The sequence below is a fragment of the Ailuropoda melanoleuca genome, chromosome 17 (genome assembly GCF_002007445.2).
Source record: "Ailuropoda melanoleuca isolate Jingjing chromosome 17, ASM200744v2, whole genome shotgun sequence".
NCBI lineage: Eukaryota > Metazoa > Chordata > Mammalia > Carnivora > Ursidae > Ailuropoda > Ailuropoda melanoleuca.
Window position 1 is genome coordinate 12,854,041 of NC_048234.1, and position 26,903 is coordinate 12,880,943.

Below are 26,903 nucleotides of genomic sequence, written 5' to 3' on the forward strand. Positions count from 1 at the left end.
AGTGAGCTGTTGCTGTGTAACAAACAGTCCCAAAACTCAGGGCCTTACTATTCTTGTGTATCTGGGTTTGGGTGGGCTCAGTTGTGTTCTGCTGGCTCAGTTAGAGGTAGCTCCACTCCAGGTGTCCCTCATCCTCTTCCCGGGAGCACCAGGCTGGCCGGGCATGTCCCTCTCATGACGATGGCAGGGGCGTAAGAGGTAGAAATACACAAGGCTTGTGTTGCCAGTAACATTCTGTTACTCAAGTTGCAAAGCCAGTCGGATTCAAGGATGGGGAGACAGATGCGAGAGGAGAGAAAAGAATTCGTAGCTGGACTTTAATCCAGCACAGCCTCTCTCTCATGAGAACTGCAGATTCATGTGCAGGGGGGCGTGGATACAGAGGGAGCGATGCGTGGAACAAGAAGGGTGGATGGGCGGGGCACACCTCCTCCTCCAGTGTCTAGTGACCCGTATGTCCAACCCGCAGTTGGCAATGTATTTGGATTCTTCCAGCCAAAGCCAGCACTTTCTCACCTTTGATGCCATAAGGTCCCCTTGAGATCCATCCTACCAATTTTACAGATAGAGAAACTGAGTCTCAACATTTAGAGTGACTTGCTGAGAGTTGTGCCATGAGCGCATGAGCAATGCTGAGCTGGGATTCAGGCCAAGTCTGTGGGTCCCGAAGTTTATCCACTCTGCAAGAGCAAAAATCCCAGAGCGGCATTCATGGGATGGATTGTCACTCCCTGAGGGTAACCTGCTGCCCGTGGGACAAGATGAGCTATTCCTGCTTGTGACTCTCAGCCAAGCCTCATCCCTGGAGGGCACCGGGTGGAATCTGGGGGCCTCATGTTGGCTCCAGGGCTAGATCCCCCAGGATGTGTGGATGGGAGTGTGTAAGGACATGGTGGGGAGCCAGTGGGGTCAACATGACAGGTCATGCCTGATCCTGCAGCATTAGCTGTCGCTCTCCTACCACAGCATAGCTGGGGACACCACATGCCCTCCCAGGGACTTGGTGGCTTAATGACTGTCTTGCTATGGCCTGAGTCTCCCAGAGATCTGGGGTTTTGGTCCATTCTGCTCTGTCCTCTGACACCTGCATGTGCTGCTGGAGCAGGAGCTGGGCTTGGTGTGGATTATAAACAGCAGTACCAGGACCACACGGCGGGAGCACCAGGTGTGGACCTGTTTGGGAGCATGGACTGCAGGACGCCAGGGGACCAGGCTGCCTCTGGCTGCAGCCCTGGGGGCAGCCAGGACCCCCACATAGGTCCAGAGCTCTGGGGAGTATCTCACTGGAGATACTGATGGCGCTGACGTGTTCCCGTCCCCCTTGTGGGCTCCCCAGATCCTGCCATCCCCCTACTAAGTCCGCATCCCTGCCAGGCCCCACCTCAACCCTACGCCAGCTCTCTCGCGCGGTCCTTCCAGATTGTCATTCCTTCATCTGACACATAACTGTGAGGGTTTGCTGTGCGTGGGCAAGGTGACAAGACAGGCAAATCCTGTCCCTGACCCCAGAGAAGGCACAGTCTAGTGGGAGAGACAGGCAATGCACGAGACTCGGGCAAATGATAAATTAATCTCAGTGCGTGGTGGCAACGTAACCCAGCCAGGGGTGCGACGGGGGGCAAGGCAGGCTTCTCGGAGGAGGGGCCTTTGAGGCAGATGGGAGTAAAGTGGAAGCTGTGGAGACAGAGCCTGGTTCCATCCCTCACTAACTGTGTGACCCTGAGCAAGTTACTCAACCTCTCTGAGCCTTGGTTCTGTGAGAATGAAATAATACATCTGCATGGAGTTGTTGTGAAGATTTTAAAAGAACGCTTGCCAGGGTCAGTGAGCACCCAGCAAGCATACAGTAAATGCTCATTTAAAAAGAAACCATGTGTAAGAGAAGGTGGAGGAAGGGTATTCTAGGCAGAGGGAACAGCACGTACAGATGCTGTGAGGAGTAAAGTTCCTGTGCCATGAAGGGCTGACAGGAGCTTCGTGCTAGAGGGCAAATCGGAAGAGAACGACACGGAGTCTCTGCTCAGGGGCCCCCAGCCGGGGGTGGGGGGCCACTCCACGGAGGCAGGAGGGATGTTGAGTGCGGGTGCTTTGGATGTTGAGACGATGCTACCACACGCTGGCCAAAAGCGTACAGAAATCTTGTGACCGACACTGTGAAGGTCTCAAGGGAGACGGCAGGACAGCTGCACTGGAAAGGGATGTGTGGATGGGAGTGGGAAGGAGGGCGGGGAAGGAGGCTGCCTGGGGTTTCATCGTGGACAGGGGGTGAGCAGGCGAGAGATCCCCTGCGCCGGGGGCCACGCATGGTTGGAGTTTTCCACTAGCACCAGAAGCGTGAGCCCCTGGTCTTTCCCGTCACCTTGCCGCGACGTGGGGCAGAGTGGGGAGCTCTGAATGAACCTACAGAGTGTGGCCGTTAGCTCCAGGGAGACGCCCAGGGGCGGGCTAGGTGGCTGGGACATCTGCCTCTCCCTGGACAGACTGCACGGTGAGGGGCTGCCCGGCTTCTGGGGAAGGGGAGGTGGGCGCTGGGGTCGGGGGCTGAGGGAACAGCGGAGCAACCCGGAGCCCTGGGAGAGGATCAGAGGCCGATGACTGAGGGCCTCTCTGCGAGGATGGGGACACTGATGCGCTCCTGGAGGCCCGGGCAGTCACAGACCAGAGGGAGGGGACTGGGCTGCAGGGAAATCCCCCAGGGCCCCTGAAGGGTGGCCATTGGCGAAGACAGCCGGGACCCGGAGAGCCTGATTCTGGCAACAGAGGCCACAGATGACAGGGACCTGGATGGTCCTCGAGGGGCGGTGCCCGTGCACAGGGTGGGTGGGCGGCAGAGGCCCTCAGCTCTGGACAGCTGTGGACGCGTCGAGCACAGCGGGGCCGCTCGGGCTCCGGGATGACTCGGCACCGCGGGAGCCCTTCTGTGAGTAATTCTAAAGCGCATCCAACAAGGCACATAGGGTCACAGAGAAACCAGTGATGTTGAGATACTGTTCGCAACAGTTTCTCCAAACATTAAATCAAAGTAAATATTAAATCAAAAGATTACCAAAGCATCGCACACGTGGCATCCTCAGGATGAATCTTCGAGCTTCTCTGTGAATGCATCAGATAGCAAGATGGAGCGGGGGGCTGGGTGAGGACAGTGGCTTTCGAACTATCGAGAAGCACAGACGACAGTGCAGGGGTGCCGAGAGACCCCGGGTTCCGCTAAGGACAAAGCCACACGCCTGCTCGTACCACTCGGGACTGTGGCCTCTGCACACAGAGGAGCAAAGGCGGAGTCTCAGCTGGCCATCAGGGAAGTTAAAGACGTGCCTTTCTTATCCAAGTCCACGGAGCCCCCAGATTTATCCACGGGCCCCCTGGGTCGCAGGTAAAGTGCTCCGGATGTGTTGGGAACAGGGCCCTCCGCCAGCCTGTCGGCACCTGGATGCCAGCCCACATGCCTGGGTGCCCTGGGGAAGCTTCTGGACCACTTGTGACTAACTGTCCCCACCTGTAACCGTCATAACAGCACCGACCTCACAGGGCTCTCTTGGGCCTAAAGGGCTCTGAGATTTGGGGGCAGGGGGCCTCGTTGCGTGGGAAGAGCGGAAGGTGGGTCCTTCCCTGGGTGGGCCATGTCCGGTTCCTGCAGCTGCTGTTAGGCCACGCCACAGACTGGGAGCTTCAAATCACACGCATAACCTCTCGCGCCGTTCTGGAGGCCGGAAGCCTGATATCCAGGTGTCGGCAGGGCGGTGCTCCCTCCAAAGGCTCTAGGGGAGGCCCTTTCCTTGCCCCACCCCGGTTCTGGTGGCCCCAGGGGGACCTTAGCGTGTGTCGGCCTCCCTCCACTTTCTGCACCCGTCGTCATGTGGCTTCACTGTGTGTCCGTCTTCTCTCCTTCTCTTCTAAGGGCACTTGTCACTGAATTTAGGGCCTCCCTAATCTAGATGGTCTCGACTTGAGATCCTTAATTACACAAAGTTTCTTGTTTCCAAATAAGGTCACAGTTGCAGGTTACGAGGGGACATCTCTCTGGGGGGAGGGAAGGAAGCCCAGTCGGGGGGAGGGAACCAGCAGGACCAAGAGCTCCGAGGTGGGTCTCCCCATGGGAGGGTGATACCAGCCCTGGGGGCAGCCAGGACCCCCACAAAGGTCCAGAGCTCTGGGGAGTATCTCACTGGAGACCTTGGATTTTGTGGGCCTACAGGGTGGCAGTTGTGTTTCCAAGAGTGGAAAAGATGCCCCAGGGACCTTGTGTGCACAGAAAGGGACTGAGAGGGAAACTCTATGGGTGCTGGGGGGGAGGGAGTCTGCCTCTGAGGGGTCATAGAGGGTCCCCCAGACACACTGCAAAGGAGCAGTCAGGGAGGTCAGAGCAGAACCCAGAGGGCTTTATGTCCATAAAGGCAAACAAGGAGGAAAGTTCTGGAAGGATTAGGTCACAGCACAGAGGAAGTCACAGATGTCCAGCAGTTCTGGCCACAAAGAGACCAGAGGACCCTCTGAAGGGCCATTTTCAGGTGTCCGTAGGTGGAGGCAGTCCTGACCTGAGGAAATGGTGGGGGGCAAGGCAGGGAGCTCCTCTCTCACTGTTCCCAAGGCCAAGAAGCCGGGCCTCTTCCTCTCCCTCTCACGCTTAGCCTCATCCTTTATCAGGCCATTAGCATCCCCTAGTCCAGTTTAACCTAATTCCACAAGATGGGAACGCGCACAGACCACCCTCCAGGGCCCCCGTGTTCACGGAACAGCTTGGGATGCCCCGCCGGGGGCGCAGAGCCCCCCGTGAAGATCGCAGGCGGGGGGCCTGAAGCCAGAGGAGGGGAGGGTGTGGGGGAGCAGGCGGGCAGCAGCGTCCAGCGTGGTGGGGGGCACTGGGCTGTGGGGTGCATACACCCCAGGGAAAAAAGGCACAAGGAGATCACAGCTGGGGCACCGGCTCAGCAAACGGGAAGCATGACAGGCATTTCAGGAAGAGAAACACAGCGGCCGAGGTGAATCTGTCTGCGGGTCACGAGGGCAGGGTGGGAAGCCACGTCTTCTCACCGGGGTCACGTCTGTAAAAGCCAGCAGTCAGCCCTTCGGGGTCGGGGAGGACACCGCCTTTGTCTCAGGAGTTGCTCAAGGTCTCCTCGTGTGTGGGAACCAAAGCCAGACAGGGTGGCCTAGGGTTGCTCTTAAAAAACCCAGCTGAGAAGGGAGGGGAGGAACGGGCCGTGGCTGGAGTGGACCTGGGGGCGGAAGGGGGCTTCCTTCGCTCACTGGAGCTGCTTGAGCAAAGGGAAAGGCCAGTGGGCCTGATCCGGGGCCAGGAGAGGGGCCAAAGGGGGCAGGGGTGAGGCCGTGAAGGAGTCATCCCCCCTGCCCTGCCGCCCTTCCCCCAGCAGGATGCGGGTTCGCTCCCAGAGGAGGTGGTACCAGAAAGCACGGGGACTCCGGGATCCCAGGCCCTGATGGGGTGGCAGGTGGAGTGGGGGATGCCCCCCATCCTTTTCCGAGCTCGTCTCCTGGAACGGCAGCCACGTGTCGCACACACAAGCTCACACGGAGCCCGTGGGGAGCTGTCTGCGGGAAAGGCCCCCCAGCGACCGGACAGTGAGGCTCACAGTCACGGCAGGGTGGACATCGGGCCCAGTGTCGCCAGCATGTGCAGAGGGAAGGAGGGGACAACGCAGAGTCCCGGATGCTAACTGGGTGGTCCCCATGGACACGGCCCAGCAGCCGAGCACCAGAGTCTTCCGAGAGGGAGGAGGGGCTGAAATCCTCCTGAGTCTGGTGTCCTATAGCTGCCACCCAGCCTCCCTCCTTCCTATGGACAGACTCCCACTGGCTGAGCCATGGAGGCATGGGGACACTTGGGGACTTGCGGCACCCGTGTCCCCCCTCCCACCCCAGGGCCTCGAAGCCTCATCCACTGACTCGCACTAGCTCGTGGATGCCAAACAATGCTGAGCGGAATCTCGTGCCCCATTTCACAGATGAGGAAACTGAGGGCTGAGCAAGCTGAGTAGAGTGTCCAAAGCCACCTTTAACTCCAGCAGTTGTGGCTGCAGGGCCCTCGGCTGCGTGCGGCTCAGTGGGGCCATCTGGATTCCCGGTCCGCAAAGGCCCCTTTACTCGGCCCCTAAGTGACGGGTCATAACCCCGACCACCTGGCCAGCCTAGCCTGAGCCGGGGACCGCAGCAGTCTGGGGAAATTCTATTTTTAGATGTGAGATTGCTTTGAAGACAGTAAAACAAAACAAAACAAAAATAAAAACCAGCCTGGAAATAAACTGTCCCTGGGCTGGGGCCAGCCTCGCTCCCCAGTAGCCTGCAGCCGTGTGTGGTGCCCTCTGGTGGTGGTTCTCAGGAACTGCACCTGCACAAGCAGGCTGCCCTGGGCTTGATTTTCGGACAAGGACAGAGAATGCATCCGTTCTTCTCACAAAACGTTTTGACTGTGCCCCTCTGCTCCCGGGGTCAGCAGACAGAGAAGACAGGGCAAGGCCTCTCTGTCCTGCAGCGCCAGGTCACCGAGGGCCAACAGAAGGCTACCTCTGATGTCGTGATGCAAGAGACCTTCGTGATTCACCAAAGGAGAGCAGAGAAGGTCACCCACACCCTCCAGGACGGTCTTGGTGCTCACTGCTGCCAGAGCCAGTGGCAGGGCACATTCGGGTGGTGCAGAGAGCAGCGGGGGACAGCCATCCCCTTCGTGGGTCCACCAGCCGCTGGGACTCTGACCGACACTTCCCTCCCCCCACCGCCGTCCTTCTGGTGGGCCTTTTATGCAGCTCTTTGGACACGTGGACGACCAGAGCGGCTTCAAGCTCTTCTTCTGTTTTGAATAGATGACACACACAAATGATTAAAAAAAGAAAAAGAAGAGGGGCGCCTGGGTGGCTCCATCGGTTGAGCGTTTGACTCTTGACTTCAGCTCAGGTCTTGATGTCAGGTCCTGAGATCGAGCCCCGCATTGGGCTCTACGCTGGGCGCGGAAACTACTCTCCCTTATCTAAGGCACACCTACAGCTCCTTGCGGGGTTCACACCACTGCTGGCACCCAAAGTGCCCGCCTCCCGCTTTCGCTGCACACTTCCTGGGGTTCAGTCCATCTGAGGCCAACCCAGCTGCTCCAAAAAGGCTTCAGTGAACGTCTGTGTCTGTGTGGGTGGGACGTGGCCTGGAAGTGAAGTCGCCAAATCCACGGGGCTCAGGAAAGTGTGTTGTTTTTGCTGGTTGCTGGTTCCAAGTGCCCCCCAAACTTCTCTCCCCTCCCCCATTGCCCAAACGAGGTGCTCTTGTGAGACGGGTGGGAGGGACACCTGCACTTTGAATCTGCACGTCCCTTCCTGGTTCGGGGGTGCTGGAAAGCAGGTACTGGGGCAAGTCACCAGCAGGAGCTAGTCCCATGGCCCACAGGAAACCTCAGACGGCTGGTCTGGACAGAGGGGCAGAGAGCAGCTGGGACGAGCCCCTCACGCCCTCAGGAGCACAGTCTGCTTGTTTACTGAAGGCTCCAAAAGCCACCGAAAACTTAGTGGCCTACAAATAGCCCCGTTATTATCTCGCATGGCTCTGTGGGTTACCGGGCTCGGCTGGGCAAGTCTGCTGTCTGCTTGGGGTGTCTGTGCAGCCGCAGGCAGATGGTGCTGGGGGCGTGGAGGGATGGGGTTACCTGGAGGCTTGGCTCTGATGCCGGGATGGCCGGGCCTCACCCCTCCCTCAGTCTCAGGGCCCACCCCTCTCCAAGTGACCTCTCTGCATGGCCTCTCTACGTGGCCTCTCCACGTGGCCTCTCCGTGTGGCCTCTCTACATGGCCTCTCTGCGTGGCCTCTCTGTGTGACCTCTCTGCGTGGCCTCTCCATGTGACCTCTCTGTGTGGTCTCCCCACGTGGCCTCTCTGCGTGGTCTCTCCATGTGGTCTCTCCATGTGGCCTCTCTGAGTGGTCTCTCTGCGTGGCCTCTCCACGGTCCTTCTCACACGGTGGCTCGGGGCTCCCAAGGGAGCAGAAGCAAGGGCTGCCAGGCCTTCAGAGGCGCCAATGGCTTCGCTGCCTTCTACTGGTGTCAGGAAGGCCAGTCCGGCCCTGACGTGAAGGGCAGCCTGTGGGCAGGCGGTTCTTTGGGGACCATCCGTGAACACTTGCTGCCAGGTCCGGGTGGTAGAATTCACACTGAGAACATCTGAAATACGTAGATGGTCAGACTTGCTCCTTGAATCTACACGGCAGTTCATTTGTATTTAGCAGTCTGGCGGCCGGGCATCCGTCCCTGATGTGAATGAAGGCCGCCGGCCTCTCCACTGTGGATCCAGCCATATATGTCATTTTATTCAACAGCTGAGTAGGAGCGGGTAGGTAGGCGGATGGAAAGACCTGGGAGCTGGGAAATGCGAAGCGTTGCCCTTCTCTGCCCTATGCCCTGTGACTCTTCCCTGGCTCCTCTTCCCTCTGAGGGCCTCGGTCTCCAGATCTGTCATATCAAAGTATGGTGCCTACTGGGGACTCTTTGCTTCCCCCTCCTCTGGGCCTCCCTGAGCTCCAGGCAAGGGACACGAAGGACAGCACCGCCCAAAGCACCCGGTCTCCCTCCATAAATGTCAGGGTGGCACCTGCCACCTCTGTGACTTTACAAAACTCGTGACTCTGAGAAGCGTGTCGGGGGCGGTGTCCTCTTCATCGCGTCCGTGTGGCCAGCCCTGAGCACTGGCCCGGAGTCCATCACGCCTGCTCCCAGGGACAGCGGCGACTGGGAACGGGGTGACTTTGAATCTGTTTTGTCACCTGCAAAATGGAGTGTCGACTGGTGCAGCCCCTGTGGAAAACAGTCTGGAGTTTCCTCAAAAAGTGACACAGAGAATTACCATCTGACCCAGAGATTCCTCCACTCATGGGTTTACGGCAGAAAACCGAAAACATGCGTCCACACGAAAACTTGTACGCAAATGTTCACAGCAGCCCTATTGACAACAGCAAAACGTGGCAACAGTCCAAGCGTCCACGGGCAGATGGACGGAGAAAGAGGGTTATGACCCTACAGTGGAACATTATCCGGCCACACACAGGAGTGAAGTCCTGACACACAGGACAGTCTGCAGCAGCCTTGAAATCAGGCTCAGCGAGAGAAGCCAGGCACAAAAGACCCCATATTGTGCGATTAATTCCCTTCATAGGAAAGGTCCAGAATAGACACACCCACAGAGACAGAGGGGAGATCGGTGGTGCCAGGGGCTGGGGCAGGGGACACGCGGAGTGACGGCTAGTGAGTGAGGACACGGGTGATGGAAATGTCTTCCCATCAGACAGCAGTGATACTCGCACAACCTTGTGACTACGCTCAAACCCACTGAGTTGCACACTTGAGGGTGATGGCTGTGCTGCCAGATTGGCCCTATCTCAGGATCTAAAGGCAGGACAATCAACCCACCTTCACGGGAGCAGGGGAATTATGGGAGACCCTCCCCCGAGCGCCTGCACGTGTAAGGGCTCCCTGGGTGGCCCACGTCATTACGCGCACAGATTACCTCTGGCCCCTCTGTCTTTCCACCTGGGGCCTAGGGGTGCCCCGATTCCAGGGGCAGGAAAAATTTCAAGGGGAGGGCTTTGGTTCAGTGTTGTTTTCCTCTGGTGTCCAAACCAGAGGCTCAAGGCCCTGAGAAGTGGAGTGCCCAGCACCCCGGGTCCCCAGGGCCCTCCTGCCTTGCTATCCCAGACTCATTAGCACCTGGACCTGTCTCACTCTCCAAGTATGCTTCCCCAGGAAGGCCCCCTCTTGGAGGAAAGCCCAGGTCAGGACAGACAATTCCCGGGATTATTGTCTGTCCACGTAGCTCTCCGCTTCTGGTACTGTCCCAACCTACGTCCTATGGCAAGAGCAGACGGCAGAAAGGGCCAGCTCTAGAAGTGTCCTGCTCTGAGCTCCTGGAAGACATTGCTACCAGCCTGGGATAGAGGGGGCTGATTTCCTCCCAAGTCCAGAGAAGGGTCCCCACCAGCCAAACGTCAGGGTGAGGAAGGGAACGAGCCTCTCCAGGAGCCGGACAGACGGACAACACTCTGGGGCTGGGGGCTCCGCCCTCCCGGGGGGCATATGAGGGAAAAGAAAGAGGAGGGGACACTCCAGAGAAGGGCCCTGGGCAGTGAAGGGCCCCTCCAGATCTCAGGGCCTCACATCTGTTTTGGGGCACCCCCAGGGCTGAAGCTGAGCGCCGACCAGTTGGCCCTGGTCTACAGCACGCTGGGCCTCTGCCTCTGTGCCATCATCTGCTGCTTCCTCCTGGCCGTGGCCTGCTTCCTCAAGAGGAGAGGGGACCCGTTCTCCTGCCAGCCCTCCGCGGCACCATGTCGGACCCAGGCCAAGTCCTCCCAGGGTGAGCGAGAAACGGGCCCGCATACTCCCACCACCTGTGGGACAAGCCGCGGGCTATCCCTCTGTCCCCGCACTGGCCCTGCTTCCACAGGGACAGCATGTTGCCAGCCTTTCCTGAGAAAGGCCTGGGCCACGCACCTGCAGGACTTTTTCTGTTTTGGTGAAATCAGGTTCAACATCAAGACAAGAGATGGGGCACCTGAGGAAGGGTGGGTGTAGGGTGATGGCCAGGGTGTTGGCAGGGGCGCAGGGCTGAAACCTGGAGGAGGCGGTACCCCTGGGGGCTTGGGGGTGAGGTCAGCCAAGGTGTGAAGGCCTGCTCCTAGGCAGGCTCCCCAGCGGAAGGGGGCGCTGGCGACGGAAGGGGGCGCTGGCGACGGGAGGGGGCGCTGCCCGGGGCGCGGGGGGACAGGGCAGTTTACCTTCTGCGGGAACCCGACACCCTGGCCGAGGATCCCCTGGGTGCGGGGCCGTTGAGGAGGCACGGGGCCAAGGCCAACGCCGTCGGCCTCTCCCCTTCCGGCAGGTCACTGTCTGGAAGCTGGAACCGCCGCGGCCGCGTTGCCAGAGCCGGTGGAGACGTGCAGCTTCTGCTTTCCCGAGCGCAGGCAGCCCACCCAGGAGAGCGCGGGCGCGCCCGGGACCCCTGACGCCGCGCCCTCGGGGAGGTGGGGGCGCCTCGGCCGGACCGCAACCGCACAGCCCTGCCTGCGCGCCACAGACGGCGGCCTTGGGGTCCTTTGCGCCCCCGCGGAGGAGGGAGGCCCCGCCGAGTGACGAGTGACGTGGAAGGGTGAGACGGGGAGAGGGGTAGGGGTAGGAGGCGGAGAGAGAGATGGGGAGCGGGGAGAGAGGTGGGGAGAGAGATGGGGAGATGGAGAGAGATGGGGAGGTGGAAAGAGATGGGGAGAGGGAGAGAGATGGGGAGAGGGAAAGAGATGGGGAGAGGGAGAGAGATGAGGAGGGGGGAGAGAGGTGTCAGGGAAGGAGGCCGGTCACGTCTTTATCCCACGTCTCCAATGCAGGTCACCGTTACCTACACACCTGCAGTGAAGTCATCCGTGCCTGCTGGACACAGCCCCCAAGAACCCTTCTTTAGAAATAAAACCTTCCCCAGCTGCCCACTCTGGCCTGTCCCTGGTTTTGGTCCTGTCTCCCTGGGATGCCTCTGGACGCCCCACCTCTCCCGCTGCCTCCCTGCGCGCAGATGCCTGGTTTCCAAGGACCTGCAAGTGGACCGCCCCACCAGGCTCACGACCCTCGGAGCTTGCTGACCTGTGCAGGGTGGGAAGCAGGGGGTACACCCCGGGACTCTGAGGCACGCTTTCATGTAAGAGGGAAAGTCAAAGAATGGAGGGAAGCCGGTGGGCCTCCTACAGGAGGGCTGGGCTCACCTGCATTCCTTTTGCAAACCAAATTCTCCACCCTGCGCCCTTAGGCGGCGCGGTGAGCACAGCGCAACGTGTGTGTGCATGTGTGTGCCCACGCGTGTGTGTGAGTGTGTGTGTGTCTGTGTAGTGGGGCATGGGGTGGACAGGAAGCAGCAGGCTGAGCCCAGGGCGCCCAGCCACTCTGAAAGCCCAAGTCTCCTTGCCTGGCCCCAGGGGGGTGCGCTCTCCTTCGCACACACCTTCGTCCCTTTCTAGCCACCAGCCTGAACTGTCAGCGGCTTCAGATCCTTCTTTATAGTCACCCCCCTTTTCTTCTAGCCCTACCCAAGCCTCACGCTAAATTCTATGCGTGATAACACCAAGCACTAATATCTGAACAGTCACACATTGTAGATGTGACCTGTGTTTTGTATTTCTATTTTTAGTGGCATCGAAGTCGACATTTTAGTCACACTTAACATGCATAACGAGTCTTAGAAGCATTTACACGTAAGATAAATCCATGATTATGGGAATGAAAATGATTCATCCTGTGCCACCAAGTTTCCCTTGCACAGCGACGCGCACCAGATGTTCACGTAACGCATGTTGGGTGGTGCAGACGGGTTGCCTGATGCGCCATCTGTCCACCCTCCTCGGGCTAACAGGCTGTCTCGGCTTCCTGGGGCTTCTGGAACAAACTAGTACACATGGGGAGGTTTAAGGGACAGAAAGTCACTGTCCCCTACTTCTCAAGGTGCGCCATCTGAAGTCAAGGTGCTAACAGAGCTGCCTCTTTCTAAGGGTTGCGAGGGACCGATCTGCTCCGGGCCACTCGGCTTGGCCTGCATCGTCTTGCCCTCTGTGTCTGGGGCTTAATCATGTCCTTTATTAAGGACGCCAGTCGTACTGGTTCGGGGCCCGCCCGGGTGCCTCGTTTGACTCGATCACCTCTGTAAAGACTCCATGTTCAAATAAGGTCACATCCCAGGGAGCTGAGGGTTCGGGCTTAACACGTGAACCTGGGGCTTCTAAAGCGTTTCTGCTCGAGACACGTGTCTGACCGGTCGCACAATCAGCCCCACATGGCAAACGGCGACCCCCTGGTGTTTCCTGCCACCAAGCCCATGCAAGCAGCTTATCCAATGACAGGATTGACACTAAAGCCCTGTAACCGGTGTAGATGTCCCCGCACGCTGACAAGGTAACGGCATGTTTGGGAGACATCCAGGTACCACTGAGACAGGAAGGCTCGCCTGGAAGGTGTGCGGGTTTCTGTTTCTTCTCCAGCGTTCCAGCTCTGCCCGTCCGAACCCAGGGACTCTGGGGGATGTTTCTGGTAGTGCTGGGGAAGTCAGGGCTGTTGAAAACGCCAGGTGCTGAGTGCCCGACCCTGGCCCCCATCAGACAAGAATAATAGTGGTTTTCAGGTTTTCTTTGTTGTAAGTGTGTGTGTGTGTGTGTGTGTGTGTGTAAGACAGGGATCCCTATGGTAGATAGTAAATCGGAAACTAAATACTGTCTGTGTTACGCACGCTCTGGATAAAGTTCTCTTGGTTCTGTGACATGTATTTTGATTCCTGCCACTTGTTCCAGCCTCGGAGCCAGGCTCCTGCCACAGCTCCCCCGCGGGAGTGCACCAGCGCCCCCTGGCCGCTCTGTCACCACCCTGTCCCCTAGCCTGGGACACTGCCAGCTTTGCCGGAAAGGGTCAGAGAGTGACTATCCTGGGCTTTGTGGCCTATTCGGTTCCTGCTACAGTGGCCGGACAGGTACGCGGCCCCAGCCACAGGCTGTGCTCCATAACAGGACTTCTAGAAGCAGGTGGCGGGTCAGATTGTATCCGCGGGCCATACCTTGGAACCCGGCCCTTTCCCCATTCATGGCAACCCTGATCTTTTTTTTTCCTTTTCAGCTTTATTAAGGTATTGTTGACATATAACATTGTGTAAGTTTATGATATAGAATGCAATGATTTGATACATTTACATATTGCAAAATGATGACCGCCATTGCATTAGTGAACCGTTCCATCCCATCACAGAATTACCGTTCCTTTTCGGTGGTGAGAACATCTAAGATCTACTCTCTTAGCCACTTTCAAGGAGATGATACAGTATTATTGCCGTGGTCTCCATGGGGTACATTAGATCCTCCGAACTTGTTCGTCTTGTAACAGGAAGTTTGCGCCCTTTGACCAGCATCTCCCTCCCACCCCCACCCCAACCCCCCTAACCACCATTCTACTTGCTGTTTCTCTGAACCCTGATATTTTCATTTATGCTTCCGAAATTTTTTTAAAGATCGTATTTACTTATTTGAGAAAGAGAGAGAGAGATTGAGAGAATGAGTGGGAGGAGGGGCAGAGGGAGAGGGAGAATTGCAGGGAGCCCCACGCGGGACTCGATCCCAGGACCCCAGGATCATGACCTGAGCTGAAGGCAGATGCTCAACCGACTAAGCCACCCAGGTGCCCTATGCCTCTTAAATTTGTCTTGATGGTATGTCTTTCGTTCATCACAGTCAACCCTCAAATAATCAGATACCACAGCACACGGAGCATAAGAACCTTACAGCAGTTACCCTCCCAATACCCCCCAGCTTCTGTGCTGCCGCCCGCACGCATTTGCCTTACATGTTCTATCAACCCTTTAAACATCACTACTATTTTTGCTTTAGAGGTTCAGTACTTTCAGAGCAATTAAAAATAAGAAAAACAATGCCTTTTATGTTTACCTTAATTTCTGGAAATCCTCACTGTTTGGTGTAGAGCCAAGTGTCTGGTAACATGTTCCTTCTGTCTGAAGAACTTCCTTTATTCCTTGTCCTGCAAGTCTGCAGGACGTGAATTCTTTTCATTTTTGTTTGTTTGGAAAAGTCTTTATTTCTCTTGCGTTTTTGAAAGATGTTTTTGTGCCTGGGTATAGACTGGGGTTGCCAGTTCTTTCCTTTCAGAATTTTAAAGACATTACTCCGTTATCCGTGGTTTGCATAGTTTCTGAGAAGACATCTCCTCTGATTCCTCTCTTTGCTCCTTTGTAGTCTGTGCCCTCAATTTCTTCTCCTTTTCTTACCTTTTTATTTATTTTTAAAGATTTTATTTATTTATTTGACAGAGAAAGAGAGCACAAGCAGGGGGAGCAGCAGACAAAGGGAGAGGGAGAAGCAGACTCCCCACTGAGCAGGGAGCCTGGGATCATGATCTGAGCCGAAGGTAGTCGCTTAACCGACTGAGTCACCCAGGTCTCCTTCTTACCTTTTTAGCAGTTAGAATATATTGTGTCTAGGAGGTTTTGGGTTAGGTTCTTTTTGGTTTTTGTTTTTTTTGTTTTTGTTTTGTTGGGTTTCTTTTTTGAGAGAGAGAGAGCATGTGAGCGGGGGAGGAGGGGCACAAGGAGAGGGAGAGAGAGCATCCTAGGCAGGCTCCACACCCAGCTCAGAGCCCATCATGGGGCTCAATCTCACAACCCTGAGATCACAATGTGAACCAAAAACAAGAGTTAGATGCAGGGGGCGCCTGGGTGGCGCAGTCGTTAAGCGTTAAGCATCTGCCTTCGGCTCAGGGCGGGATCCCAGAGTCCTGAGATCGATCCCCACCTCAGGCTTCTCCACCGGGAGCCTGCGTCTTCCTCTCTCACTCCCCCTGCTTGTGTTCCCTCTCTCGCTGGCTGTCTGTCTCTGTCAAATAAATAAATAAAATCTTTAAAACAAAACAAAACAAGAGTTAGATGCGTAACTGAGCCACCCAAGCGTCCGGGATTAGGTTTGTTTTTTATTTATCCTGCTTGGGGTTCTCCGAGATTTTTTTGATTTGTAGCTTGATGTCTTTCATTATTAAAAAATATATTTATTGGCCATTCATTATCTCTTCCAACTGTTTGATATCATCCCACAGCTCTGGTGCCCTGTTATTTTGTTGGGTTTTCCCCCCCACCCCATTCCTTTTTCTTTTTCTGGTTCAGTCTGGGTAAATTCTACTGGCCTTCAAGTTCACTGCTTCATTCCTCAGCTGTGTTGAGCTGACTGGTGGGCCTTCGTCTCAATTACATGGGTTTTCCTTCCAGAGTTTCCATTTGACTCTTACGGTTTCCAGCTCTCCGCTGAAGCCCCCCTCTATTCAGGCTGAAGCCCCCCCGATGCAGGCATATATTCCACATTTTCCATGAGAGAATTCAACATACGGATCTTAGTTGTTTATACATTCCTGCCTAACACTTTCAACATCCAGATCACCCCGGACTCTGGCTCTGTGCAGTGATTTGTCTCGTGGCAATGGCTTGTTTTTACTTGCTCGCTTGTGTGTCTTGTGATCTTTTTAATGAACGCCAGATCTGCACGGGACGGTAGGCAGAAGGAAGAAGTGTGTATGCGGGAAAGGGGCACGCCTGCTCTCCTGCACAGTGTGAGGGGTTGAGTCAAGCAAGTTATGAGCTGAGCTGGGTTTGGGTTTTGTTGCTGTATGCTCACTTTTTGTGCCTTGCTGGTTTCAAATGCCCCTGGTGTTACCACGTTCTTGGTAGCAGACGGTGGCTGGGTTTGTGATATTTCTGCTACGCCCTCAGCGCTATGCCTTCCCTGCGTGCCTCTGCCGCAAGAGGGTCATTCTCGTTCTTTGCCCTCCGTCCGTGGCGGACGAAGTTATTTGGTGCTTGCCAACCTGGGGGCTGGCAGACAGGGGGCGCTGTCTCCCATCCTGTACCAACTCAGTCTCAGGCTGGCCACGTTCAGGGGCTGAGGGAATAAGCCTTATCCAGTGGTCCTCCCCTCCACCTAGGAATGGAATCTCTCTCATGGATCAGTCCCGGGACAGTGTCCTGCCCCCAGATGGACTAGAGGGTACTTTCCTTCCTATCTCCCGCAGTGCGTTTAGCACCTGTACCCTGAGTTTGCTGCCCTTTCCCCAGCTTTGGTTTGTTAGGGAAGAACAGTGTGGGTGGGCCTGTGAATACTTCCAGCAGCCAGGGCCCCACACCTGCACCTTTGAGGGACGCTTCCTGTGGTCTCCGCTCTGTGCCTGATGTTTTTTTATAAGGTCCAGTGGAAGTGTATGGAGAAGAACCTGCAAGTCGCGTCAACTCCCCTTGTTCGACGTTCCTGAAAGTTCTGTGCTCTCGTGCTAACACACACTCAGCCTTCAGCAATCCCTTAAAGCATTGGAGGACCTCCTCTTGCCCATTTGCATGGCAGCTCTGCCTTCTTCCCTGCTCTCGTCTCCTCTCTCCTCGCGGGCACCTGCCTTCCTTAGACTCCAGGCTAGCTGGTTGCCCTGCAACTTTGACTCACAGGTGGGCTCAGGGAAGATACGGTTTTGTGGATTATCTGGCTTTATTACCACTTGGGAAGGAGTGCTCCTATCTCTGGCTTTTTCCTTCCCAGGTGGCCCTGGAAGCCAGAGTGAGCTTATAAAATATCAATTACATCATGTCTTTTCACGGCATAAAACCCTCCAGCGGGTTCTCAACACCGAATAAATCCTCAGCCTCTTACAAGGACCTCTGAGCCCATGTGTCCTGGCCCCTGGCCCCCTCTCAAAGTCAGCTCAGGTCACACTCCAGGGCACCCACCACCCTGCAGCCCCTCGCACCCGCATCCTCCTGTCCCGAGGCTTTTGCCTTTGCCGTTCCCTCTACCAGGAATGCTCTTTCCTGCATCTTCACCCGGGCTGGAGTGTAGTGCAGACACATGCGGTCTCTTTCCAACTGAACAGGGACAGGTCCCCCATCTGCGTAGCTAAATGCCTGGTTTTGCCTTCCTACTTTTTGTTGACACACTCTCATTTGTAGACTAATCAAAGGAAAACCCCAAACGTATCCTCAGAAAGGCACGTATGGGCTTGGTATGCCTGTCCCCTTGTGAGTCAGAGGACACACCACAGACCCAGAGAGCCCCAAGCTTGGCTCTCAGGTTTGGGGCTTTAAGAAATATTTATATAATTCTTACTCCAAGCCAAGCATTGTCCTAAGCACTTTCCATATATTAACTCAATGTTTTCCCATGCAATCATCCTATGCGAGGATATACTATTAGTGTCCCCATGTTATAGATGAAGCTTGAAGAGTTGAAGGAACTTACCCGGAACCAGGGTTCATGCTTGGGCAATCTGGCTCCCTACCCTGTCTCTTAATCACTGGACTATACCACAGAGAAGGTTAAAATTACAATGTAAAATGTCAGAGAAGCTGGAACAGCCATTCAGCATGCAGTGACATGCCCAACAAGGCAGAGACACCACATGAACCCACTGGCACGGAAAGCACGAAAAGTCCTGGCTGGAGACCAGGGGGATTTTTTTCCACTGGCTCCTCGGGAGAACCAGGCCACTTCATAGGTCAGAGACACAGTGGTCACACAATGTCCCTCCTTCAGTTCTTTGAGACTCGGCTCTTAGAATCAATGGGAAACAACCAGCGTGGGCTGGATCCAACAGCGGACCGAAGGGGGCTCGCTAAGGTGTCCCTCTGAGGCTCAATTTTCCCATCTTCAAGGACACGCTGTTCCTTTTACCTGGAATGTTCTATCTCTGATAGCCTGTGCTCGGTCTCTTACTTCATTCAGGTCCCTGCTCTGAGGTCGTCTTATTGGAGAGCCATTTGACCACCTGTGTAAACAGCACGGTCCCTGCTGTCGCACTCTGGCCCCCAGCCTGTCTCGTCTACACAGTGCTTACCACAATCTGACACAGACGCGTCCGCTCCGTGAGAACAGGACTGTGGTCTCTTGCTCCCGCATGTCCAGAACAGTACAAGTCCTGCACGATACAGAGTGTCAAACAGTTGTGAAATGAGGGGCGCCTGGGTGGCTCAGTCGTTAAGTGTCTGCCTTTGGCTCAGGGTGTGATCCCGGCGTTCTGGGATCAAGCCCCACATCAGGCTCCTCTGCTGGGAGCCTGCTTCTTCCTCTCCCACTCCCCCTGCTTGTGTTCCCTCTCTTGATGGCTGTCTCTCTGTCAAATAAATAAATAAAATCTTTTAAAAAAATAGTTGTGAAATGAATGGATTCAGGAGCCCAATGGAATCTTTGTTAAAGTCTTTTCTACTTTGAACATTCTACAAAAATGCAATGTATTTACATTTTGCCTTCCTCTCCTAGCTACTGGCATTGACATCCATTCTCGACAGATTGCTATCACCATCAGGAGAGGCAAGCAGAAAAAAATCTTAGGACTCATCAAACATCAGGGTTGGAATGGACTTTCCCGACCACCCATCTTAAGCTCTGCCTGTTTTCATCTTACAGCCGAGGGGCCAGGGGGTTCAAGAGAATCTCCAGCCCTAGGAGCACCTCCAGGGAGCACGGAGCCCCAACTAGAATGCTCATCTCTAGTTCCCAGGAAAGAGCCTTTCCTGCTCCATGAAACTGCTTTTAGCCAGAGCAGGCCCATCCACTGAGCGAGGCAGAATGGAGGGGGCACGTGGAGCTCTGATCAGCCCGTTAGTCTTCACAAATTTGTGGGGCACAGAGTGTTTGCTTCAAACGTACATGAGCTCTCACATTGGGATAAAATGCGTTAAGATTTCAGGTGGCTACATTTGTTCCCATGAAAAAGGTGGCCACACGCCTCCCTCATTGGCGGAGTTGTGTGTGCAGACAGGGAGCCGGGGACCCGGGCAAGCCTGGGAGCGTGGTCCAGGTTGGGGCTTCCAGTTTGCTCTGTCGTTCAGAGCAAACCGGAAGCCCCAACCTGGACCACGCTGTGGTGGTGGTGATGACACGTGTGTCATCGTGTCCGTTGCAGGAGCCGGTACTAATGCATGAGCGTGAGAGTTTCAGGACGCAGACATGTCACTGAGTGCGGGGGACGCTGTGGTGCACGCCCCAGGCGCCGCCGGACTGAAGTGCCCTTTCATCAACAGGGCCACCTCACCCACACCACCAATGTCCCCGTCCTGCTAAATGTCACTTCCTCAGACCCCCAACAGCCCTGTAAGATTGCCAGAGAACTCTGTGCTGAGTTTGTCCACGGTTCTCAGATATTATGTCAACACTATTTCCCTTCCTGCACGTTCCTTGGGGACAGGACCTGGCCCCTTTCTGCTCCCCATCACATTCCACTGGAGATCTTTTGTCATCGAAGTCACACGCTGAGTATGAGAGTCACTTATTAATGAATATTGTTGAGCGGGAGCTATGTTAAGTGCTGGGGATATGCAAAGACTCGACCTGGCCCATCCCCAGTTTTAGGTATCATCCTAAATGCAGCCCAAGACAGTAGTGTTTCTTTAAAAAAAATATGTATCTCTTGCTCCCACGAGTGTCCAGTCACCTATAGGTTCTCCTCCGCGTGACCCGTTACCTGGGATATTCTGGCCGATGGAGACTAACTGAACGTGGCCAGTCGTGGCCGAGGGGGACAGCGAGCACGGGGCAACATGCACCGGCTCTGAGTCTGCCCAGAAAGTGTATATACGTTTTTGGTTTTTTTTGTTTTTGTTTTTGTTTTTTTTTTTTTTTAATTTTTTTTTAAGATTTTATTTATTTATTCGACAGAGATAGAGACAGTCAGCGAGAGAGGGAACACAAGCAGGGGGAGTGGGAAGAAGAAGCAGGCTCATAGCGGAGGAGCCTGATGTGGGGGCTCGATCCCGTAACGCCGGGATCACGCCCTGAGCCGAAGGCAGACGCTTAACCGCTGTGCCACCCAGGCGCCCCTGGTTTTTTTTTTTTTTAATGGAAGTATGTTTGATCCATTCTGTAGTTATTCCCCAGTTCCTAAGTGTATAGTGGGCGTACCTGGCACTTGGCAGGATCCCTACGTTGACTGTTTATCCCCTAGGTGAGGGCTGATGTGGTTGGAAGGACTATGTAGAATTTTTTTTTTCTTTTTCTTTCCTTTCTTCTTTCTCTTTCCTTCTTTTTTCTTTTCTCTCTCCCCTTTCCTTCCTCCCTCTTTTCTTTCCTTTTTCTCTCTTATCTCTCTTCTTTCTTTTACGATTTTATTATTTGAGAGAGCGAGCGAGCACAAGAGCACGAGCGGGGAGGAAGGGCAGAGGGAGAGAGAGAAGCCGGCTCCCCGCTGAGCAGGGAGCCCAATGCGGAACTCGATCCCAGGGCCCCAGGATCATGACCTGAGCCGAAGGCAGACGCCCAACCGAGCCACCCAGGCACCCCTCCTGGGGGGATTTCAAAGAGTAACACCCCAAAGGCACAGCAGTGATATTACGTATCACAGGCCCTCGTAGTTCAGCTGTACACCATGTGCAGATCGCGGGAATGACGGCCAACTTCTAGAAACCTGATCAGGGGCTGTCCGATCACAGCTGCTGTCAGAGGCAGCGCTGTTACTGGAGCAAGTCAACATGGCTCCTGGCATGAAGCATGCAGCCGGTGACCTGACTAGAGCATTTTTATTCCCATACCAATTTGAAAGGCCCACCAAGGCACTTTGCTTCTATTTGACAGGGCCCACAGCATACCTTCCCGGTACGGACTCGGGGCTACGTAACTCTGCTATAGGAAGTCTGTGTGCGCACTGACTGCCTTGATGTTCCATCACTCATCGCTCTGGTCCCTGTACTGCTGGCATTATGCTGACTGGCTCTGAGAAGCACAGAGCAGTAAATTCTATCAAGGCTTTAATGAGACAAGTGAGCCAAAGCATGAGAAAAAAACTCCCTGAAACTCAGGCCCCTAACTCCATGAAGTGTCTGGGGGCTCAGGGGTCTTAAGCCTGTCAGGATAACCTGTTCAAGGTGAAGGACAAATGGCTGCAAGTCGCACCATCTACTATGTAAAAAGAGCCACAATGCCGGACAGGTGTTGCTGGGTTCGCGAGTAGCACGCACAGCTGCGCGTGTCAATCCGACCCTCCTCCAGAGGCATCACACGGCTCCCAGCTGCGAGGAGGACCTAATTTCAGGCTGTCATACACGCCGTACTACACTCAAATCGTATGATCAAGAAGATCCAGTGATACTCAAACTGTCCAGGGCAGATAAGGATGCTTCAGGGGCCAGCAGGCGAGGAACAGCACAGATCTCCACGATTTCGGAGCAACTCCAATCTATGTCTTCCACAGATACGTACTCTTTCTAGAAACAGCTCCTGCTTGTCTCTCAGACTTCGCATGCTGAACGTGTACTCACAGGTCATGAGCTGCCCATGCAGTCCGGGCATCCCACAGCAAAACGAATGGTCTGACCCGCTTGGCCTTAAGGCTGGGCGGCAGGCACGGATCATGCAGCAGAAACAGCATGTGGAAGAGTGAGCACAGGCCTGAGCAGGTGAACTGCACGAACAGGTGGCTTGGACTTTCAACGGACACCTGCTGCATGGCATCGAGTGCTTTTTTGTGGCCAGATGACTGAGGTCACCTACGGACAGTGTTGGAGGAAAACCCTGAGTGGAGCTTTGAACTGTATGTCTGGTTACCCACTTGTCTGGAACGAGACAGGGCCGACAGGACGGGGCGACGTTGATCTGTGCTGAGCTAACAGCTTGCTTGGACGGTCAAACATCTGGAAGAGGATTCCAGGATTAGTGACGAGGTCTGGATGGGGACAGATGTCTCAAAATGGGCACAGACTGTGAAGAGACCTGTATCCATGTGTGCCTGCTGGAGAACCCCTACAGGGGACGCTCTTATGATCAGGGAGACAAAACGGCATGCCTGTGGATACAGTCAGCTTCCTTCCCCAGGCACCATGCTTGCTTGGTAGACCCATGAACCAAGGGGCCATCAAGACAGGGTGGGGGCTGAAGTAGGTTCAATGTCTTAGATCTGCCCTGCCCAAGGCTCAGCAACCTAACTACCGCTGAGTGCCTAACCAGCGAACTACGAACACTAACACCCGAGTCCCTCGGCTGGCGAGTTTCCTAAGAGGACCGGCCGGCCATCCCGGCGGCAGGTTGACTACGCTGGGCCTCTTGCATCATGGAAGATTGGTCTTCTTGGAATAAACTCATATTCCGATGACGGACACGCCTGCCCCGCCCATCACCACCACCATCCATGGTCACATTCCGCAAATAGCTGTTGATCACAGAACCCAAATCACGGCAACGGACGTTCATGAGCAACAGGCTTGTGTCCGAGGCACTGTTCACACTGCATCACCCCCCCCCCCCCCCGGGACGCAGCTGGGCATACTGAGGACTCAGCTATGGTGATGTGGTTCTGTCTTCCAGGATGACTTGTATGCCTTTAGCCAGAAACCATTATCTGGTGCAGACTCCCCCCTCCCCTAGGCAGGATGTATGGGTCTGAGGAGCCAGCTGTGGGGGTGGGGTTGGCACCTCCCAGTATTATACTTAACAACCCAATCACAGAATCTTTTTATTCCAGGCCTGGAAAATCTGGGCTTTGTTGGCTTGATGGTCTTCCCCTGAGGGACACAACACTGGTTCTGGGTGACCTGAGCTGATTGCTACTCCGTGGGGACAGAGGACTAAGCCTGGGACCCAGAGGTCGCTGGCGTCTCTTGGTGCTTCCATGTAAGGTAAGTAAAGGAACTTGCAACAAAAGCTTCTAAAAATGGGACAGCTCGGCAATGAAGCTTTGGGTCAACCAGGTAAAAACCAGTCAAGGGAGGTTCTGAGGACAAGGAAGTGTGGAGGGAGGCGGGAGGATGTCACAAACGCCAAGTACAGCGGTGTGACCAATTACAGGATCAAGGGCAGGACTAATTGCACATTTTCTCCTTACGGGTTCATATTTCCTCGTTTGGGGAGCTTACTACAAATGCGTATTGTCATACCGCACCCTGGGTCTCGTCATCAGACGCTGGCAACAATTCCTGCATTTAAAAAGCTCCTCCGGGGACTGTGACGGTGACACACTGAGAATGCATGGTTGTCCTGACTCCCGGATGCCAAGAGCAGGGAAGAGGAGGAGAATGCAGGATGCGCGGACGTCCCGACACCCAGGGCCGGCACTGGACTGGCCCAAACCAGGTACGAGCTCCGGCCGCTGAGCTCAGCAGGGCTGCTGTGGCGCCGAGCCCTGCCCTGGCAGCTCCAGCCCTGGCGGCCGTGCAGCGCCCCCTCCCCTCCGCTGCGCCCTCTCAGCTGCTGTCAGTAGTAAGAGGAGAGCCGGCCAGTGTTCAGAAGAAAATGAAGCTTTATTATGACACAGGAAAGACTACAAGCCATTAAGGGAGAAGAGTCGACAGTTTCTCAAAATGACAGGGAAAAGGGAGGTGTAAACATCTTGGTAATAAAATCCACAGCACAATCATTGGAATCTTTTTCTTACAATTTTTGTTTTCAAGGTTATAGTAAACGCAACAGTCACTTGAATTGTCAGAAGGGCCATTTACCCAGGGAAAGCATACATACCAAGCCAAAGGACAGGAGCACGGGGCTATGTTGTGGGGTCGGGGGCGCTGCCGCAGGAAGGAGGCCTCAGACGATCGATCCTGAGCCCTAGAGAGGAGGCCCGGCCACGCGGGCTGCCCACCGGACCCCCCCCCCCCCCCACCGAGCACGGACGCTGCTCAGAACTCGCTTCACGCGCCTGCAGACAGAAAGCCGGGTTTCCCTGTGACGTGCTGAAAGGAAGGCCAACGTCTCAGAAATACAAGTTATTTTAAAACCACGGGTGGGAGTGCAGGAGCGGGTGGGGTCACCTGATGATCCCTTTCATGTCAGTCACACTTGGTAATGACCTGAACGCACAGGCAAGGGGTCGTTAGGAGAAAACAAGAAAGCCACTTTCCTGAATTTAACAGCTGGCTTGGGCGTGAAGAGAAACATTCCCAGGCCGGGCATGGAGTATTCTGGGGGTAACAGGGTGAATCCCAGTGAACACGCTGGTGGCAGGACGTCCTGTTGCCAACACTGCCCACGGTTTGCGGTCACAGGAGCTTCCCAGCGGCACAGACACAGGTGACAACTCGCAACACCAGTGCCAACAGGGAGTCACGACAATTAATTTGGATACAAAAATTTAAAGTCATGTCTATAGAAGAGAAACGTGGCCTCATCGTCTATCCCCAGACCTCATGCTCTTGGACCAGCTGAGCTCCCCTGAACATGAGCAGACACAGATGTGGGAAGCGGGGCTCGCCAGACCACAGGGAACCTGCCAGAAAACCCAGGACAATCCAGTAAAGCTGGGTCACAAGGCAGCAAAGCTCATGGCTCAGAACTGTGCAGGCCAGCGTCAGCCAGCTCCTTGTTTGATCTGCCCCTTATGAAAACGCTACGGCTCTCCCAAAAATAAATCTCCGAAGCACGGTCTCTCTCTCTCTCTCTCACACACACACACACAAACTCAGGCACGTGGGGCTGTTTCTGAAAATTTGCACCCACCCGTATTTCTGAGGACGCCTGGTATCTTAGAACATGTATTCCCAAAGGGCAGAAATACACTGAGCATGAGCCGAGCAAGTGGTTTAAAAGCTGCATCGCTAAGGACATTGTCGTGGATGCCGCTGCAGCAAACAACTGTGGTTTCCTGTATTCCAGCACATTCCACACTGAGCAGTACCTAGTCAACTGTGGCTATTCCGACCCACTTCCTAACCTGATGGCCTACCAGCTCAGAACAGTCTGCACATGGTTAAATAGGGAGGAAAAAAAAATCCACGACAGATGAAAACTGTCAAATGTCAGCATCCGTAAGAGGTTTCACTGGAACACGGCCATGCTCGTCTGTTTCTGTATTAGCCACAGCAGGCACTGCATGGCCCATAAAGCCTCAAATATTTACCGTCTGGCTCTTGACAAAAAAAGAAAGAAAAGTGCGTGCACTGAACCTGAAACAGACGGTTCTCTTCTCCAGGAACAAACCTCCCACAGCTCAGACGCAGACCGGGCTCCCAGGACAAGTGCTGCTTGTTCGACGAACGACATGAAAGCAGCTTTTCCTCCCCCACATGTCTAGGTTGTTAAGTTCTCAGAAACGGACAATCCAAGTTGGGGTTTGCACAGACAGACGCATGCAGGATATCTTACAAGGAACAGTGCACACCGTTCCCTCTGCTCCAGCGGCTCCTCCCTCCTCCTGGCAGCTCACTGGCAAAGCCATCCGCCCCCCGCTCCAGCGGGAACGACACCAAAGGCAAAGCGGAGGCATCAGCAACGAAACGCCAGCTCCATGGAAGCCCCGCCAGCGTCCAGCTGACCCACGAGCCGCCACGCAGCCACACGGGAAGCAAGTGGGCCGTGCGGCCGGGAAGCAAATAGGAGGTAGGGAACAACGAAGCCACTGGGAACACTTCATTCGCTCAAAGGTTAACAGGACAGAGACATTTACGGGCCTCAGCCTGACCCTCGTCCGCCGCCTCCCGGCAGCCTTCAACCAGGACGCAGGTGCTTCCAGACGGAAGGGGGGAGGGGAGGCAACAAAACCAGCACCAATGAAAAAGCCAGATTCACTCTCGGGAATAAAGGAAAACGATCTAAATGTCTGTGTCAATTCAATAATTCATTCACGTTACTACCATTACATTTATGAAAGTCACCATTGTGGAAAAAGAGAGGAAAGGGGCGAGGACTAAGAAAGTGCCTATTTCTAAAAAAAACCAAGCGAGAACACCTGGGCTGACGTGTCCACATGCAGTCGGATGCTACGTGACCCGCGGAACAGACGTGCTCGGAGACCCCGGGTAGTGTGTTCGGTTCCATGGGCGTGGGGGCAGGGGCTGCTGCTAGCTGCTGACAGACGGAGGCTCGGAGTTCCAGCGATGTACGTTCGACACTAAACCCACGGAGAGGAAGGGACCTGCGAAGTCCCCCGTCCTCACACGTCTTTGGCTCCCGCACTTCGCTGCCTCAATGGACCCGTGATGTGGAACCAGGCGGGCGCCTTTAGAAACTGCTCCGCTGTGCGGCCGAAGCGAAACACCGGGACCGGGCTGCCCCCCACCCCCCGCTGCACGTGGTCTCCAGGAGCACAGGAGACGCGCCACGGACGCACCGCGGTGCCCCTCCCCACGCAGGGCACACCGGCCACGTCGCTGCTTCCGCCGCACGGCTCCTGGGGCCTCCTTCCGAGCGCAGCGCTTGTCCACGTGGACACCGCGGCCCTGGAACCCGCTGCGGCGGCCGCCGGGCCCAGGCTGCAGAGGAATCCGATGCTCTCGGGGGCACTTCTGTGTGGGTGGTGGCTTCATGACGTCGGGGAGGGCGGGGAGGATTCTGGGAGGCCGGCCAACGCATCGCCTTCGTTTTCTTGGACCAGCCGCAGATAAGGCTACTCGTACTCCAGGAACTGCTTGTGGTAGAACAGCAGGTACCTGAGGACAAAGGCAGGA

The 26,903-nt window shown here is 55.3% G+C and overlaps 2 protein-coding genes across 3 annotated transcripts in view; one reads left to right on the forward strand and one right to left on the reverse strand.

The window, feature by feature from the left end:
• TNFRSF13B (TNF receptor superfamily member 13B) overlaps positions 1–11,463 on the forward strand; it is a 35,259-nt gene extending 23,796 nt beyond the window's left edge. For both annotated transcript variants that reach the window (XM_034647256.1, XM_011236886.3), the window contains exons 4-6: positions 10,164–10,340; positions 10,866–11,132; positions 11,365–11,463. In XM_034647256.1, the coding sequence (XP_034503147.1) occupies positions 10,164–10,340; positions 10,866–11,116 (428 nt within the window). In that variant the 3' untranslated portion in view covers positions 11,117–11,132; positions 11,365–11,463. The remainder of the gene's footprint in view (positions 1–10,163; positions 10,341–10,865; positions 11,133–11,364) is intronic.
• A 12,283-nt stretch (positions 11,464–23,746) lies between these two features.
• The window catches only part of USP22 (ubiquitin specific peptidase 22), a 40,536-nt gene continuing 37,379 nt past the window's right edge, over positions 23,747–26,903 (reverse strand). The window contains exon 13 of the mRNA XM_034647254.1: positions 23,747–26,885. Coding sequence (XP_034503145.1) covers positions 26,843–26,885 — 43 coding nt within the window. The 3' untranslated portion in view covers positions 23,747–26,842. The remainder of the gene's footprint in view (positions 26,886–26,903) is intronic.